The sequence below is a fragment of the Stigmatopora nigra genome, chromosome 10, assembly GCF_051989575.1.
Source record: "Stigmatopora nigra isolate UIUO_SnigA chromosome 10, RoL_Snig_1.1, whole genome shotgun sequence".
Taxonomy (NCBI): Eukaryota; Metazoa; Chordata; class Actinopteri; order Syngnathiformes; family Syngnathidae; genus Stigmatopora; species Stigmatopora nigra.
In genome coordinates, this window is record NC_135517.1 from 12536053 (window position 1) to 12552093 (window position 16041).

At 36.9% G+C, this 16041-nt stretch overlaps 2 protein-coding genes across 3 annotated transcripts; one reads left to right on the plus strand and one right to left on the minus strand.

Annotated features, from left to right (window-relative positions):
• Positions 1-260: 260 nt before the first annotated feature.
• On the minus strand, positions 261-5160 carry bin2b (bridging integrator 2b). Of its 2 annotated transcripts, none has more exons than XM_077727159.1 (12): positions 4912-5160; positions 4292-4372; positions 3640-3694; positions 3129-3223; positions 2936-3031; positions 2721-2828; positions 2566-2651; positions 2187-2262; positions 1997-2079; positions 1228-1921; positions 886-978; positions 261-703 (listed from the first exon to the last, which is right to left on the minus strand). In XM_077727159.1, exons 1-12 carry the CDS (start codon positions 5002-5004, stop codon positions 593-595), a joined length of 1671 nt encoding a protein of 556 aa, XP_077583285.1. In that variant the 5' UTR covers positions 5005-5160; the 3' UTR covers positions 261-592. The 2 variants fall into 2 exon arrangements, with proteins under 2 accessions (XP_077583285.1, XP_077583286.1); XM_077727160.1 differs by lacking the exon at positions 4912-5160 and adding an exon at positions 4502-4703.
• A 697-nt stretch (positions 5161-5857) lies between these two features.
• Positions 5858-14091, plus strand: txnrd3 (thioredoxin reductase 3). The gene is made up of 16 exons (XM_077726666.1): positions 5858-6190; positions 6585-6645; positions 7082-7191; positions 7426-7533; positions 7661-7733; positions 8272-8391; positions 8517-8659; positions 8783-8898; positions 9754-9979; positions 10129-10221; positions 10571-10647; positions 11411-11567; positions 12045-12152; positions 12256-12351; positions 12591-12725; positions 12941-14091. Exons 1-16 carry the CDS (start codon positions 6074-6076, stop codon positions 13001-13003), a joined length of 1803 nt encoding a protein of 600 aa, XP_077582792.1. The 5' UTR covers positions 5858-6073; the 3' UTR covers positions 13004-14091.
• The last annotated feature ends 1950 nt before the right edge of the window (positions 14092-16041 follow it).

The window sequence follows — 16041 nt, forward strand, 5'->3', positions numbered from 1 at the left end:
CCGGTAGGTTCGTCTCAACCTGTTGAGATAAAGGTGCAATTTTGAAGACTGACAGGCATGGATTTGTGCTTATAAAGAGGTGACATGTATTACCTGGAAAGCAGAACTTGGCAAATAGCTTTGTTTGATAAACATACTTTGTAATCCCATGATATAGGAGTGATTAAACAGGTTGAATTTCAGACAGACAGCTGCATTTCAGAACTAAATTTAAAAATAGGAAGCCATTCATAAATGATTACTGCAGGTTGGAAGATCATTTTTTTCCGAACTTGACCTTTATTGAAAAATATCACGACCTTAAAAAATATCAGTCTTTCCTGAGAAGCTTAAAAATACAAATACAATGAAACTTAGTTTCAGTTGTCCCAACATCTTTCTTTGCTCAACCATTTCATTTTGTTCCACAAGTTGCAACATCAAAACATGTTAAGTATTCACCAAGGAATTGGACATTTGTGCGAAGCTTCCACGCCCAAAAACAATTGGGACTTTTTGCATGTCAACTGGAACGTGTGTTTGCATGTGTGTGTGCGTGTGTGTTTGTGTATGAGTCACTAACTCCTTATGGGAGGATGGTGTTAATATTGCCTCATTCTGCCTGTACGGGCCCAATGAAGTCTTCTGAGAAAGTCCCAGCATGATTTGCAAGATCTTTGTGCAGTTGCCAGTTCTCCTCTTTGACCCCCTTTACCAGGCCTTCCTGTTGTAAGACAAATATTATACACATATAAACATGTCACTGGATCCATCCTTTTTAATTGGGTTTTGGCCAAAACAAATTAGCATTACCAGTTAAACCGTTTTTTTTAAACTTGGTAGTATCTTTGCTTTCACAACTTTATTTTTAAGAAGATAAATATTGAGAAAGGTCTGAACGCACACCTTTTGTGTGTCAGCAAACACCAGGATAATGTCTCCCTCTTCAAATTGGAGCTGGCCACTTTCCGGTTCTGCATGGCTCTTTAGCGCAACCCTCTGGCATTAAACATAGGTCACAAGTGAATTAGGATTTTTCAGGAAGTATTGAACACATTGAAACTCTTAAAACTAAGTGGAGAAGCATTTTGTTTGCAATGACAGCTTACAGACACTTTTTGTCCACTCCCCCTAGATGTGATTTTTGCACACGAGTCCAAAAATAACATCTTACAATCTTTTGATGCCCTTTTAAAAATATATATATATCTTTTGGTTAACATTACACCAACAAATATGGATGTTTACCTTATAGAGAAAGCCAGGTGGAAATTGAGCTTCACAGTCATCTTGCGACCCAGCTAACATCTTGCTGTCACAATCTCCCTTCGTCTCCTCCAGTTCCTCGTTAGCAGAAAGATCTTTTTCCGATCGAAAAGATAGACGAGGGGCAGGAATTGGTGCAATTTTGGTCTGGACTTCCACTGGTTGTGATTCACCTGCATTTTCCTCCTGCTCGGGAATGTGCGGTGCATCGACATCTGCACAATCAGAGGGAATGGCTGTTTCGTCACTTTCTGATTCACATTTACAATCAGAGGGAATGGCTGTTTCGTCACTTGCAAATTCAGATTTGGGGATTAAAGAGTCAGATTGATTAATAAATAGTTCAGCTTCTGCTTCCCCATCGTCCAAACTTTCACTTGTGCTACTGTCGCTGGGCTCACTGACACACACTGACTGCCTACGTTGTGTATTGTTTTCACAAGAGCTATGGTCTGAGTCTGAAGAGACCCCAATTTGGGTGGGGACGCTGCTATCCTCTTCTTTACTGATTTCACTTGGGACACTTAGGGTTTGTGGTTCAGGAGAAGTGGGTACAGCACCATCCCCATTTTGACTAGTGGAATTGATGGAGATGTGATCTGATGGGAATGCTGTGTTGCAAGGGATTGGATTGGAGATGGCCAAGGACCTTCTCTTCTTGGACTTCCTTGTGGGGCTGTACAAAGAAAATGAGTAAGTACTTTGGGACAATAAGGATGTTTTTATTATTATTAATAATGTTACTAATCACCTGGTCAGACCCTTTATGATGAACGCTTTTCCAGAATGTTGATTTTCCAGTTTCTTCATCACATTGTACAGATCTCTGTTAAGCTATATTATGAATAAAATGAAAAATATATTGATGTTTTTTTTTTTTTTTTTTTTTTACAGTTGAAGAGCTTTTGAGAAATAGTGGGATAAAAAGTATTCTATCTTACCACACTCATTTCTTTATAGAAGACATCTCTTAGATTTGATACGTTTTGAAAGACCGTCACATAGCAACCAATGCGGCTAAAGAAAAACAAAAATCACTAATCACGGCATACATTTAGAAAAATATTTTTCATTCCTGTGTGATTGAAAGGCTTTATCTTAAGACTTTCAAATTTTGAGAAATTTTCAAATTGTTTCGCCAACGTGAAAGGACACATTATACATATAATCTACATAAAATGCTGTAATATATATATATATTATTATATAACATTTTTTTTAACTCATGCAGTTCAAAATCTACCTGATTAAGGACGGCACAACAAGTTTGTTTTCTCTACATTTTATCGGTGACCATGAAACTCAGCCAGTTTCTCATACCTCTGATAGAGAGTAGGTAGCTCCTCTCTCAGCTCATTATTTATCTCTTCGAAGACATTCTGGGCTTTGTTGAACTCCTCCTCTGCCTTTTAGGATAGTTTCAATTGTGGTTGTGCTACTGTAGATCCAAAATGTTTATGACTACAATACACTACCTTAGCAATTTTACCATCATCCTTCTTCTTGGCACTCTGGAGTGCTTCGAGGTGGTGACGTGCTGAATCATAGTCCACTAATTTCCTACCACGTTTAGAAACTCTTTCCTGAAACACACGAAAATCATGCATCACATTAATCCTCCATGTATCATGGCTGATGACATAAAGCTTATTTTATATCTAAGGATAAAAACAAATACACAATAGAATACCTTGATCTCTGGAAATTGACTGGTATAGTTTTCCATGGTGCGCACAATCTGATCATTCATTTTCTCTTCATAATCACCCCAAAGTAAATCTTCACTCTAAAAAGACAACAACAACAAAACATTTTTAAAGTTAATTCTTTGGGCTTGCCTTTAGATATAAATAATTATACACAATTTAAGAAAATGAAGATACTTCAATAATGGTAGCAAGGTCCTCCATTCCATCCCAGTCAGGTTCGTATACATCTCGCAACGTCTGAGACAGTCGCTTGGACGTCTCATGTAAAACTGTGAAAATTGGAGTTATGGGGAGCTGTGATAATTTGTTATCATGTAGAAACTACTAAGTATTAAATCACTGTAAATAACACATGTACATACAAAGCATATTGCATCAGCGTCCTTTGTGCATTAATATAACATTGTTTTCAAGGTCTGTTACACCCACAATGAAAAGGTCAAAACAACACTTGCTTCCTGAGTACTAATAGTAAGCGCTGATAAAACGAGCAAAACAATACATTACTAAACCTAACCACATAATTAGTTTTTACTTTTGAGGCAACTGCGACATAATTATAAAACGGACTACAGGATCCAAGATTAGTAGCAGTTTACTTTCCATTTACTGCCTAACCCCTCTATTTAGCCTAAAGCAACAGTTTGAATGCTTTCCATGTAAACAAGTTATGTTGGAAACTTGCCTTTTACTGCACCATAGTAGGACTTAACATCTTTAAGCAATCTACTTCCATCCACCTGTATGAAAGAAAAAAATTAAAAAATTAACTCGTATGTGCACCTTGCATTCAAAAAACAACTCAGAATCAAATATTGACATACAATAAAATTACTAAGGCTCCTACACCAACTCTACTTTTGCTATGGTGCCCATTTATAATCTGACACCTAATCCATAAATCTGGATTAGAAAACACAGTAAATGACTAATAAACCATAAATGTTTTAGACTGTATGAATTGTATTTCTTTAATCATGGAAAATTTGGTAAATACCGAGCAGCAAGAAAAAATATTAGAAAAGAACATCCTACTTATTCCTCAGTGCAAAGTAGTAGCTACATAAAGTACCCCACTTGCCCGTGTCTAGCAAAAAAAAATACTTTAAGGAACTTGATTCCCTTTGTCAGCAAGGCGCCTAATAGAACGCTGACATCATCATCCAGAAAAGTCATTCTGTCTATCCATCTTTGTAAGTTAAATAGATGAAATATATGCATTTCATTCTTATGGGACCAAGAAAATCAGTTTAAAGCACAAAAACAGGAACTTGACTTTAATCCAAGTTTCATATAAAGAACAATAGACTACATTAAATATCATTATATATATGTACCTGTTGCCTATTGAGGTTCTGTGAGCAAACCTCAAAATGTTCATCCTTGGTCTCCATGGTTTTCCCCAGTTTTTGAAGGACCTGTATAATCATAACATTGGTCAGCAGTATTGCAATACCTGTGGATTCAATATTATTTTCCCCAATCATGCGTTTAGTCATGTTTTAAACCAAAGTTTGAACTGTACTACAATTCCAATGTATTTTTACCTGACGGCATGTTTAAAAAATCTGCCCTGTCATGTTGCTGGAATGCACATAAAGCCATCCAATAGTTCAAAGCCACCAATTCTACTTTTTCCACTCAAGAAACAAAAAAACTAACAAAAAATAACCGAGAAAAAGCAGGGGAAGTTCACAATCAGGAAGTAGCGACTGCTACTTTCAAACATTGATGCGTGGAACTAAACTAAAACTTTTATGTTCTAACAGATTATCTGACTGGACCTTTGACTCTCGTCATTAGAAGTAACGGGAACATCTAAAGGCACCAAAAAGATATATCTATATGACATAACAACACATTATAGGTACAATATTTGGTTTGCTACATCCACAATTAATGATTTAATAAACACTTGTCATCGCCTGTATATAAATAAACTGACACTTGGCCTCACCTTTTCTTGTGCGCGATTCAATGACTTCTGGACCCTTTTGGCGAGGAATCCGGCACCGGACTGCAGATTAGGACCCATTTTGTTGTCGGCCATGGTCCTCTGCGTCTAGCTTTCTTTCCAGACGTTGTGAAATCCACCTCCCGCAAGTTTCCTTTCTTGGAGGACAACTGACGCTGGTCTTCTAATTTGACTTGAGGCGATGGTTGGAGGTGGAGCACTAAAGCAAATGTCGTTTTAATCAAGACATACTTCCGGAAGCGCGACCACGCCCACAGGCACTTTGGAGTGGATTTCTTCACATCAGCAACCGCGTCTCATCCCGATAACGTCATAGGTAATGGAGTACATGTGCGTGTTACAATGTGTTCTGACTTTTTTGCGACATTTCACTTACTACTAGGCAAAGAAAAGCAAAAGGAATTTACAGTCACATAAAAGTTGGAATAGTTTGATCAAATTACATTACCTTACTTTGCCTTTACGTTAAATTTATTCAGATTTTATATTCGCTTATCGAAATACTATACTTGTATAATGACAATAAAGGCATTCAATTTAATTCAAGAAACATCAGATGCTTTCATTTGATATTTCGCACTCTAACCAGCAAACGGCGCTATAAACCCACTGCATTGATGACTACTCGTCTTGCACAAGCCTTTTTCCTATGAAAACTTTTTTTTTTAACTTCATGACACTTTCTGCCAGCTGTTGATTTTATTTTATGACGTACACGTACGCAAATCATATTTCAGTTGTGTTCAATTTGAACATTTGGAGGGAAATTGTGGTCGTGCTGTTTTGGGACTGTTACTAAGCAACAAGGTGACGTATTGCTGGGTATGTTGGGTTTATTACTCAAGATACTCTGTATGGGTGGAGCAACTATTGGAGAATATGAATTACTTAAACCGGGAGAACAGATATCACAAATCGAGTGCATCCTAAACATGACTATAAAGCATCTGGGGTAACATTGGCGCGTTCATGCGCGGTTTGATGCAGATGACAGATAATTTACGTGAAGGTTAGCGGTTGGTTACAATTTGTCAGGGTAGTCTTTTGAAGGAAAGCCAAAGAATCCGCTAGATTTTGTTTTACTTTTCCTTCCTGCACGTCGGCCGTCATTCGAAGGCTAGGACGGAAATACTTCACCTTGAAAATGCCTCCCATCGAGAACGAAACCGGGAAGAATGAACTTAAAACTCGAATACAATCACTTATTGACTCAAATCAAGTGGTGGTCTTCAGCAAAAGTTATTGTCCATATTGTGTTACGGTATGTATTCCTTTTTTCGGCTAAAAAACTTGTGCGTAATTTTGATACAATCTAGTGAAGTGATCGGGCTTCGTCTAATTTCTGGATGTACACGGTTCGTAAATGTCACTTGCAACTTCTGGATGTAGTTTTCTAAATCTATTAAAGTACATACAACGGAAAGCATGGTATATACTTAATAAATGATTATTTGTGGGCGATATATCGTTGAAGTTAAGACCACTCAAGTGAAATCTTGCTGAAATGGAAACGTTGACACCTCGAGGAATCTTATGCCGGCATACATTGCTCAATTTTCGTTGTAGTATACTTTGACTCAATCTGGTTGCATTTAAGGCATTCCTATCGATTGTAAGGGTGTGTTACTGAACATTTTGTGTATTTGTTTGTGTAGGTAAAGGACTTGTTCAAAGAACTCAAAGTTGAGTGCAATGTGATCGAACTGGATCTCATGGGTAAGGTCTATTTCCTCATATAGAACATACAGTGACTCAGCATCTTTAGCTTTTCTTACTACAGCAGCCTGTCCGAAATCTTAAGGAAACACCAATTATTGTTGCTAATATAATGTGCCATATATTAGCAAATTCATAAAACTGATGATAATTGAGAAACGTGTTATCTTAATTACTGATACAATATATAGCTATTATTTTCATTAATGTAGATCTTGCTCGTAATGATGGAGTCTAACTATAAGATCCTTATTTCACCAATGTTTATTTTCCAAGGCATATTTAACCTTAAATGCTAAATCACATTTAGATTTTTATTAGTATCAGGATTACAAATATCCAGGTGAAATATTTCTTTATATATCCTCCAAAGGTTTATGGGAAGCTAAATTGTAATGCAAAAAAAACTTGTATTGTTTGTGTACATTGTTTCCAGAGGATGGACCCAATTTCCAGGAAATGCTTCATGAAATGACTGGACAAAAAAGTGTTCCTAATGTCTTTATCAACAAAACACATGTTGGTGGCTGTGATAAGACAATGCAGGTAATCTATTTTTAATGATGGCCTATTTTACTTATTAATATTGCTTTAATCCAAGATAATTAATTTTATCACTAGATTGATGGGCTCCTTTTGATAGACAAAAGGCAGGTGCGATTGAGTATTACTGTATATTTTAGTGGGTACTTGAGTGTCATTAGAAATAGCAAGCATAAAATTGGTTGTGCAAATTGCTTATAGGTGTGTATATGTGAACTGTGGTTTTGTGTCCATTAGGCCCATAAAGATGGCAGTTTGCATCAGCTTCTGAATGCAGATACCGAAACCTATGACTATGACCTCATTGTTATTGGAGGAGGATCTGGAGGATTGGCCTGTTCAAAGGTGATAAGTTGTTATCTGATTGGTTGTTCACATTTCACTAGTCATTTGATATTTTTATGCTTTCAGAATGTGGCTACAGCTATCAATTTCATCCTTAACCAAAAGTGTTTTATTTTGTATTTTTAAGGAAGCTGCAAATTTGGGGAAAAAGGTCATGGTTTTGGACTATGTTGTTCCCACACCAAAAGGAACCACATGGGGTATGATAATTGTATTTAAATATGGAATTGTCTCCACTACATGGGTAAAAGTGAGCACATATACTAACATGCACACAAAAAAATTAGACCATAGCAGGTCCCTTCCCTTTTTTTTTTTTTGAACATCTACTCTTTTAGGCATTTTCTACAACCTTGTGCATATTAATTCCCCCCACACACCTAATCTAGTTCTTTGTGTTTTTCTTGCATCTCTGACCAAAGCTCTGCCCCTCACTAATGGGTACACTAAACAAGCGAATCCCAGCCACAGCCGCTACATAATCTGGCCAAAAAAAATCAAGCCGCGCGGACAAGGCTGCAGCGTGTGGTTTGCCATCTACTCTGTCCTAGTTCTTACCACAAATCACTTTTTAATTATCGAAATTAAAGGCATGAATAACAAGGGGGCACAATGGGAGGATTCATTTTTTCCTGAAGATAATTTTATTAAAAATCTACTGTTCAGTCATAAACCTTTTCTCGCATTTTGACAATTTATTTTTTTCCTTCCCTAACCGCAAAAACCTGGGATGATCAGGTCTCGGTGGAACGTGCGTGAATGTCGGCTGCATTCCCAAGAAATTGATGCATCAGACTGCCTTGCTTGGTACTGCCTTGCACGATGCACGGAAGTTTGGATGGGAATTCAATGAAAACGGTAAGATGGTTATTTTTTTTGACATAAAGAAGCTAGACCTCTGTGGTTGCATTTTTGGTCAGATTTTTGTGCTTTTTGTTTGCTATTAATACTTACAACCAATGTTTTGCTGTGTCTATTGTCAGTCAAACACAACTGGGATAAGATGAAGACTGCAGTTAATGACTACATTGGCTCACTAAACTGGGGCTACAGGGTAGCACTGAGGGACAAGAATGTCAACTATGTCAATGCTTATGCTGAATTTGTTGAACCTCACAAGATCAAGGTAATGCTTTTATCATCCGGGCTGTAGCAAATGTTTGACAATTTGCCTGTTGGGAATCACACAAAACAGGGTGGAAATTTCTGTTAGAATCAGCTTTTGCCTTGTTTTGGTTTTTTTACACAGGCAGTGAACAAACGAGGGAAGGAGACATTTTACACAGCGGCTAAATTTGTTTTGGCTACAGGAGAACGACCACGTTACCTTGGTATTCCTGGAGACAAAGAGTACTGTATCACAAGGTGAGGGATACATTTTTACTTATATCTCATTCATGTAGTTGTGAAGTGTTTCCCAAACCTTACTTACTATTTGGCATTTCTGTTGCTATTTTGTTTGGTGCATTGTATATACCTATCCTCTAAAATAGTTCCTCATACCAAAGATGATGATTTGATCTTAAAAATGAAAACAAAATAACAATGCCTTTTGACTAACAATTTTCAGATATTGTCTTAAATTTGTTCTTCTTGCAAATGTAACAAATTAGTGTCAATTTTTTGAAAACTGATGAAATCATCTGGCTAGAAGAACAATAGCACTTTTGTAATTCATATTCCATCCATGCAGTCGTCACAAAATAGACGGGAGCAGAGCAATTTGAAAATATTAGTTCTAGTTTGAAACGATTAAGTAGCATGAGTTGTGGTTACAGATATAAATTTGCCAAGTCCAATACGATTTACTTTTGTGTTGGAGTGTGACTTGTAAGGAACTGGCACACTCATGTACATTGTGTAACTCTTATTTCCCAACAAAACTAGTTGCAACCGGTGGGGTCTTCCCAGTTATTATTTATCTTCTTTTTACTTAGGGCGTGTGAAAATTCAACCTGTGTCAAACACGAGGCAGTCAATTTGTCTTCTAGTAAATTAACTAGAATATCTTGAGCATCAAACTAATTATACACTTGGCGTGAAGTTATTAAAATAAAACAATGTAATTAGCTTAATTTAAGTTTAGAGATTTCACGAGAGTGCCACTTCTGTGAGATTGAGTATTCAATATTAAATAAATCCAGTTTGACCACATTTTTAAGTTGAGGAATCTATTCAGTTCTGATTCTTATATTTAACCTGCTATCTATTTTCCACCAGTGATGATCTCTTCTCCTTACCCTCCTGCCCTGGAAAGACCCTGGTGATTGGTGCATCTTATGTTGCCTTGGAATGTGGAGGCTTCCTTGCTGGCCTGGGTCTCGATGTCACTGTCATGGTGCGCTCTATTCTGCTGAGGGGCTTTGACCAGGAAATGTCCAACCGTGCTGGTGAATACATGGAGGAACATGGCATTAAATTCATCCGTAAATTTGTCCCTGTAAAAGTAAGAATTTGATTTATTCTTTCAGTGTTTTAAATATTTTTAGTATATCTTACCCCTGACATTTTGTAACTCTTATGTAGTTTAGCTACTAATGCTGTGCGTCCTCCTTTTTAAGTCTTTTTTTGCTTGTGTTTTTGTTTGTTTGTTAGATAGAGGAGTTGGAAGGAGGCAGTCCGGGCAGGCTTAAGGTGACTGCTAAGTCAACAGAGAACGATGAAGTCATTGAAGGAGAGTACAACACTGTAAGTCAGTGAGTCTTCTGGTGATGAAATATACAGGAATTTTGTATATGTGTAACTAATTTCCTCATTTCGGAAGAAATATCTTCCTTGTACATGGTTCAATGGTGGGACAATGTACTAGTTAAAACATAATATTATATTATTTTACAATAATATATTCATGTATTTTTTTTCAATTTTAGTCACATAGCTTTCATCATACACTAAATACATAATGTTATTTGTCCTGAATTATTGATTTACTCAACCTACATGTTACAATTTTGCCCATAATTTCATAACAACTCTCTGTAAACAATGGATGCTTGTGGATTTTCATTGATATTAACAAGCATTCTTTGGTCCTAAGGTGTTAATAGCAGTTGGTCGAGACGCATGCACTGATAAGATTGGTCTGGAGAAGATAGGGGTCAAAGTTAACCCAAAGTAAGTTTTACTACCTTTTTCTATGCTTTGTATCAATTAAGTGGCCACTGGCTGAAACACATGATCTAAAGTCATGGTGAGTCAGCAGTTATCACAGTCACATGACTCTTTCTTGCGCAGTGGGAGGGATGAATTCTCTGACATTGAGTAAAAAAAAAATTACATAATTTCATAAAACCAAAGGTTACACAAGGACTTCTGTTTTGAGGCCAAAGATGACTTGGTTCGATTTTCTGCCTTTTTTCTGTCAACTGCTGGCTCATGATTTTAAAAATCACATTAATAGCAGTGAGGAAATAGATCTTCCAGATATGAGAATTTTAGTAGCTATTTGAAATTGATTCTAAGAAGACTTTCCATGTATTGATTTTCCAAACACTATTTTTAACTTTTGACAACAGCTTCTTCGCATACATTTTCAACAACTGCTTTATTCAAGCAAGCAGGTCATTGGGCCAGGATTAAGATCCCATGTGGAAGGCCTAAAAGCTTTGAGTCATGCTTTAGTCTTGTGATGGTAGTAATACTTTGCTGTATTTAGATGAAGCTGTGAAAGATAAGAGTGAAATCTTATACTGTGTACATGGAATGCGTGTTAATCATCTTACCCTTCATTTTTCTATTAATTCTTAAACGTTTAATACTATGTAAATGATAAAACCATGGAACTCATCCTGGACGGAGCAAGACTAATCTGCTCTTCTGATGTCACTTAGACTACTTTATTTTTTTAAATTATTTTTGGTGTTTTCTTTCCACAAAGGAATGGAAAAATTCCTGTCAATGATGAAGAACAAACTAATGTTCCACACATCTACGCCATCGGAGACATCTTGGAGGGCAAGTGGGAGCTAACCCCTGTTGCTATCCAGGCTGGAAAGTTGCTGGCACGTCGTCTTTATGCGGGTGCAACACTCAAGGTACAAGGAAATCAAAAGATATTCCTTTGTTTTGATTAGAGACCTTATAAAGAATAAAATAAAATAAAATGCAACTTTATATGATGTACTAGCATAGAATCCAGATATGTGCAATTTTCCCTTTGACTACAGGTGTCAAACCAATTACATAAAAAGCCACATGGGTGCCAGGTTTCCTTCCAACCAAAGAAAAGACACCTTTTTACCAATTCGATCTCCTGCAAGTCTAATCAGTTAATTGCAGTGAGGTACTGCTTGTTTCAGCAGAAAATTAATTGGTTAAACTGTCTGCTCTGTATTGGCTGGAACGAAATCCAGCACCCTCAGGCCTCTTTGTGGAATTGGTTTAACACCCCTGCCTTAGACGCTCATAAATGAACAATTTGAAGTGTTGCAAATAGCTTGCGCCCTAATAACTATCAGTGTTTAAAAAAAAAACAAAAAAAAATACTTAAATGAGTCAAATTGTCTCTTTAGTGTGATTACACCAATGTCCCCACCACTGTCTTCACGCCAATGGAGTATGGCTCCTGTGGTCTGTCTGAGGAGAGAGCCAAAGAATTATATGGGGAGGAAAACCTGGAGGTAACATACAGCCAATTCACATTAGCCATGTACTAATTGAAATTTGTACATCTATTATTTGTTTGTTTTGTGCTTCATGTGTAATAATGTTCCTTCTGTTTAGGTATACCACAGTCTCTTCTGGCCTTTGGAGTTCACAGTGGCTGGCAGGGACAACAACAAATGTTATGCCAAGATCATCTGCAATAAACTGGACAATGTAAGATTTTAGATGGATTAAAAAAATCTAAGCCATTTCGGTGATATTTCAAATAAATTATACTGATTCTAAAATGGAAATAAATACATTGTAACTAGTCAAGCTTCCATGTTTTTGGCTAGAACTTGTCCGCATTCTTGCACAGACATGCATTGGTCATGTGGAGACCATCTCACCATAAATCTATTTTTAAGGGTTGATGCAACATTCATTCATTGATTTATGTTATGCCCTTTTAGGCCAGAGTGATTGGCTTCCACTACCTGGGTCCCAATGCAGGAGAGGTAACCCAAGGCTTTGGTGTAGCCATGAAATGTGGTGCGACCAAAGAACAGCTGGATGGCACCATTGGTATCCACCCAACTTGTGCTGAGGTAAAGACACTGATTCATCTCATGTCAAAGATGCTCATCTTTTATCACTATGCTGAAATAATATTCTGTGATTTAACTGGAAACAGTTTCCAAGTAGCAACTACATATTGGACTGTTTTGAATGCTTAAGGAAAGACTGTGGATATTGTATATATTTCAAAAGGAAGCAGGACTTTCATTAAATATATATTTTCTTGATTTCTGACCTTACTTAGATCTTCACAACGTTGGATGTGACCAAAAGTTCAGGAGGTGACATCACCCAAGCTGGCTGCTGAGGTTAAACCCTGCTCGTTTAGCAGAATGCTCTCATCCTAATCCACCAAACTATCTTCTCTTAGTTTTCAAGAAACCTCAACCTTCAATTCTAGCTGTTCACTTTTTGTGAACAGTTGTTTCTCAGGACAAATTGTACAAGGTGGCCATCATCTTAAAAGATGATTGTTTTTTTTTGGGAGGTTCAGTGAGCGCTAAGACAATTGATCCTGTTTGGTGTTAATTTAGTATGAGGGCATTCTGCTGAACAGCGGGGTTACTCTGCTGGAAAATCACTGGGCTTTATTTAGGGCCTTCTATGAGGAGCAAGGGTGTACACATGGCTCCTTGTGATGCTTTTGTGTTTGCCTGAGCTGTTGATGATGTCCTTGCCTATAAACCAAAATGCTTTGGTGGGCAGGGATTGATACACCTCTTCAGAAGTACCTGGTAATGTCCCAACCCCAATGTCCAACACCCGTTTCGCCCCAATAGAATTGTCTCATCTGATTGTAATGACCTAAATGGGCAAGCAGCAACGTTTGAACTGGATTTCATTGCGTCAGCCCTTCTGAGCCCCACCGATTTCCCCCAAACTAGCTACAGAAGGGATTGACGTTGACTGTGGAGATACATGAAATCCCTAACTGGGATTGGTTGTGCTAGAATAAATTGAACGCAGGAGGAAAATTGATAACCAACATGGCATTCGGACTTGATCATCATGCACCCAAATGAGAAAATTCTGTACATAACAAAATGTACTGAACATCTCTACTTTTTATTGGGTTCATTAGGCTTTCATCTATAGGGTTTGTATACAACCACTTTCCATGTACTTTGAGTGCAATACAAACCTTTGCCATACCCTAACTAGCTATACAATTACAATTAATCATGAATTAATTTTGTATAAAGTAGTATACATATAAATTGGAACTGTTAAATGGGTGTTTGTATTTTTTTTTCTCTGGACTCCCCAATTATTGTAAAGATCAGTGGTGTCTTTTAATCTTTTGTGATTTATTTTTTTCTTGTTTCTTTATATATTTTTGTCTCGGAACACTCAAGCGTACCTTTCAGGAAAAATAAAATTAATTCCTTGGTGAAAGTTTTTTTTTCCTTATTTACTTTTTTATGCTTTTGAGGATTATAAATAACCGATATTTTGGCTGTATTTAAATAACACGTACAGTGGAACCAAAAAACGAATTATTATTCATGCCCCCAGATCAGAGAACTGAGCAGATATAATAATAACAGGTGTCTTTGGGGCATGTGCTCGTGTGGCTCTATACAACCGTAACAATTGATGAGTCGCATCTGGACTGGTGTGAAGCCTTATTCACTACTCACATCTAACAAATATCACCTGCATGGGTTGCCATGATAACCGATGCTTTGATATGGTTCTTTTAATTAGCTTAATAGGCACTTTAGAGTGAGGGCTGTCTTTTATGCCATTTCTTATTTGATTGCCTAGCAAAAAAAAGTTGCATATCACAAACAACCAGTTTTTATACTGCTTGTCAAGTACTCTATATTTATATCTGAGTTTTCTGCAGTCCACTTTTTGATTGTCCTGTGAATTACTTACCCCCAGTAAACCAACTGGATGGAATGAATGGGTCAGTTATTTGGTGCTGTTTAGTACAATGTAATCAAAACTAAAAGTTAACCACTGAGTTTCACTATGACCTGTTATTTGAAACAAACTTTTTTATGGCCACCATAAGTCATTTGGGAGTGCCCCACTTATGCAACATTGTAACTGGACATTTATTTATTTGTTTGTAATATAGCCATGAGTCAACTGTTCTACGGTGACTTTGAATTAGGATTTTTTTCATATGTGCTTTGACAATAGGCTGCACTGACTCACCAGTGTCTCCAAATTTTCAGCTCCAGAGTGAGGTAAACTTTGGTTATAAATCCTTGTTGGATGATGGATTGGTTGCATCATGATTCAGTGAGTATTTATTCTTTGGCGTTAACTAAATCTGCCACATCACCGTCCTGCCTTATTTACAGCCTGGAAATGGGTATTGTATGTATCTTGTAAATTAAAGTAGTTTAGGTACATTATTAGTGAATTTAAAGGTTTATGTGGTGTACACACAAAGGCAGTTTATCATAGTCGAGGCAGGAATATGTAGACATTATATATAGAAAGCATTTTTTTAAGTTAGTATATTTGGAGATGGCGACCTCGGGTGGACAAAAATGGAACTTGCCCTTTACTTAAGATTGTCTGATTTTGCTACTTGTGTACAATCAATCGTGTCTTCACAGTTGTAAAGAATCCTAAAAATATAACAATTTTAGCTATCTATTTTCACAATCATTTTGAGTGTTAACCTATTAAAGGTTGTTAATATTGATTGTATAGAATAAGTCTCTTGTTTTTTTCCTGGGCCATATTATTTCAAAACATCTCATTGTAATGAATAGAAATGCAACCAAATAAGTGTATGAAAAATTTACATATACCTCAAAATCCCTGGCCTGTTTTTCCAACTCTATTTCTGTATTGTTTATTCTCAATGTGGTTGGAAATGAAATTGATTCTATCCCTGTGGACCTTGGACTATGAGACACTCTGGACGTGACCCAAGTCAACCAACCACGGGGCACATAGTGTCAGAAAAACAAACCTCTTCACATAAGGTGAAATTTGAGCCTTTTGTGTGGATTAACATGAATGATTTTGGAATGCAGGAGAAAGGACATGCAGGCAATTTGAAACATGCAAACATGTGAGAGAAATCAGTAAAAAAAAAAAAATCCATGCAGCCTGTTACCCACATAAACGAATATAATCATTAAAGTATTATATAATGTATGATGAAGAAGAAGAAAACAAAAAAGGATTAATTATTCGGGTCAACACGTCAAACGTTGAAGCTCTATGTGAAACTATGCACCGGAAAATTGAACATTGCTGCAAGCCTGGCTTCAAAATAAAAGCACGTAGCTTCTGGGCATGGGCAAATATTTCATCTGCTATTCTATCATTATTAATTATAGAATAATGGTTCCGAATAGAGTTATGGCTAAGTTC

What these genes read in the sequence shown, in the direction of transcription:
- txnrd3 (XM_077726666.1), top strand. Translation starts at nt 6,074, where the DNA reads ATGCCTCCCATCGAGAACGAAACCGGGAAGAATGAACTTAAAACTCGA. An exon ending in ACCAAAAGGAACCACATGGG is followed by an intron (nt 7,734 to 8,271) that starts GTATGATAATTG and finishes TGGGATGATCAG; the next exon opens with GTCTCGGTGGAACGTGCGTG. An exon ending in TTGAAGGAGAGTACAACACT is followed by an intron (nt 10,222 to 10,570) that starts GTAAGTCAGTGA and finishes TTTGGTCCTAAG; the next exon opens with GTGTTAATAGCAGTTGGTCG.
- bin2b (XM_077727159.1), bottom strand. Translation starts at nt 5,004, where the DNA reads ATGGCCGACAACAAAATGGGTCCTAATCTGCAGTCCGGTGCCGGATTC. An exon ending in TCTATAAAGAAATGAGTGTG is followed by an intron (nt 2,080 to 2,186) that starts GTAAGATAGAAT and finishes TTCATAATATAG; the next exon opens with CTTAACAGAGATCTGTACAA. An exon ending in CACCTGGCTTTCTCTATAAG is followed by an intron (nt 979 to 1,227) that starts GTAAACATCCAT and finishes GTTTAATGCCAG; the next exon opens with AGGGTTGCGCTAAAGAGCCA.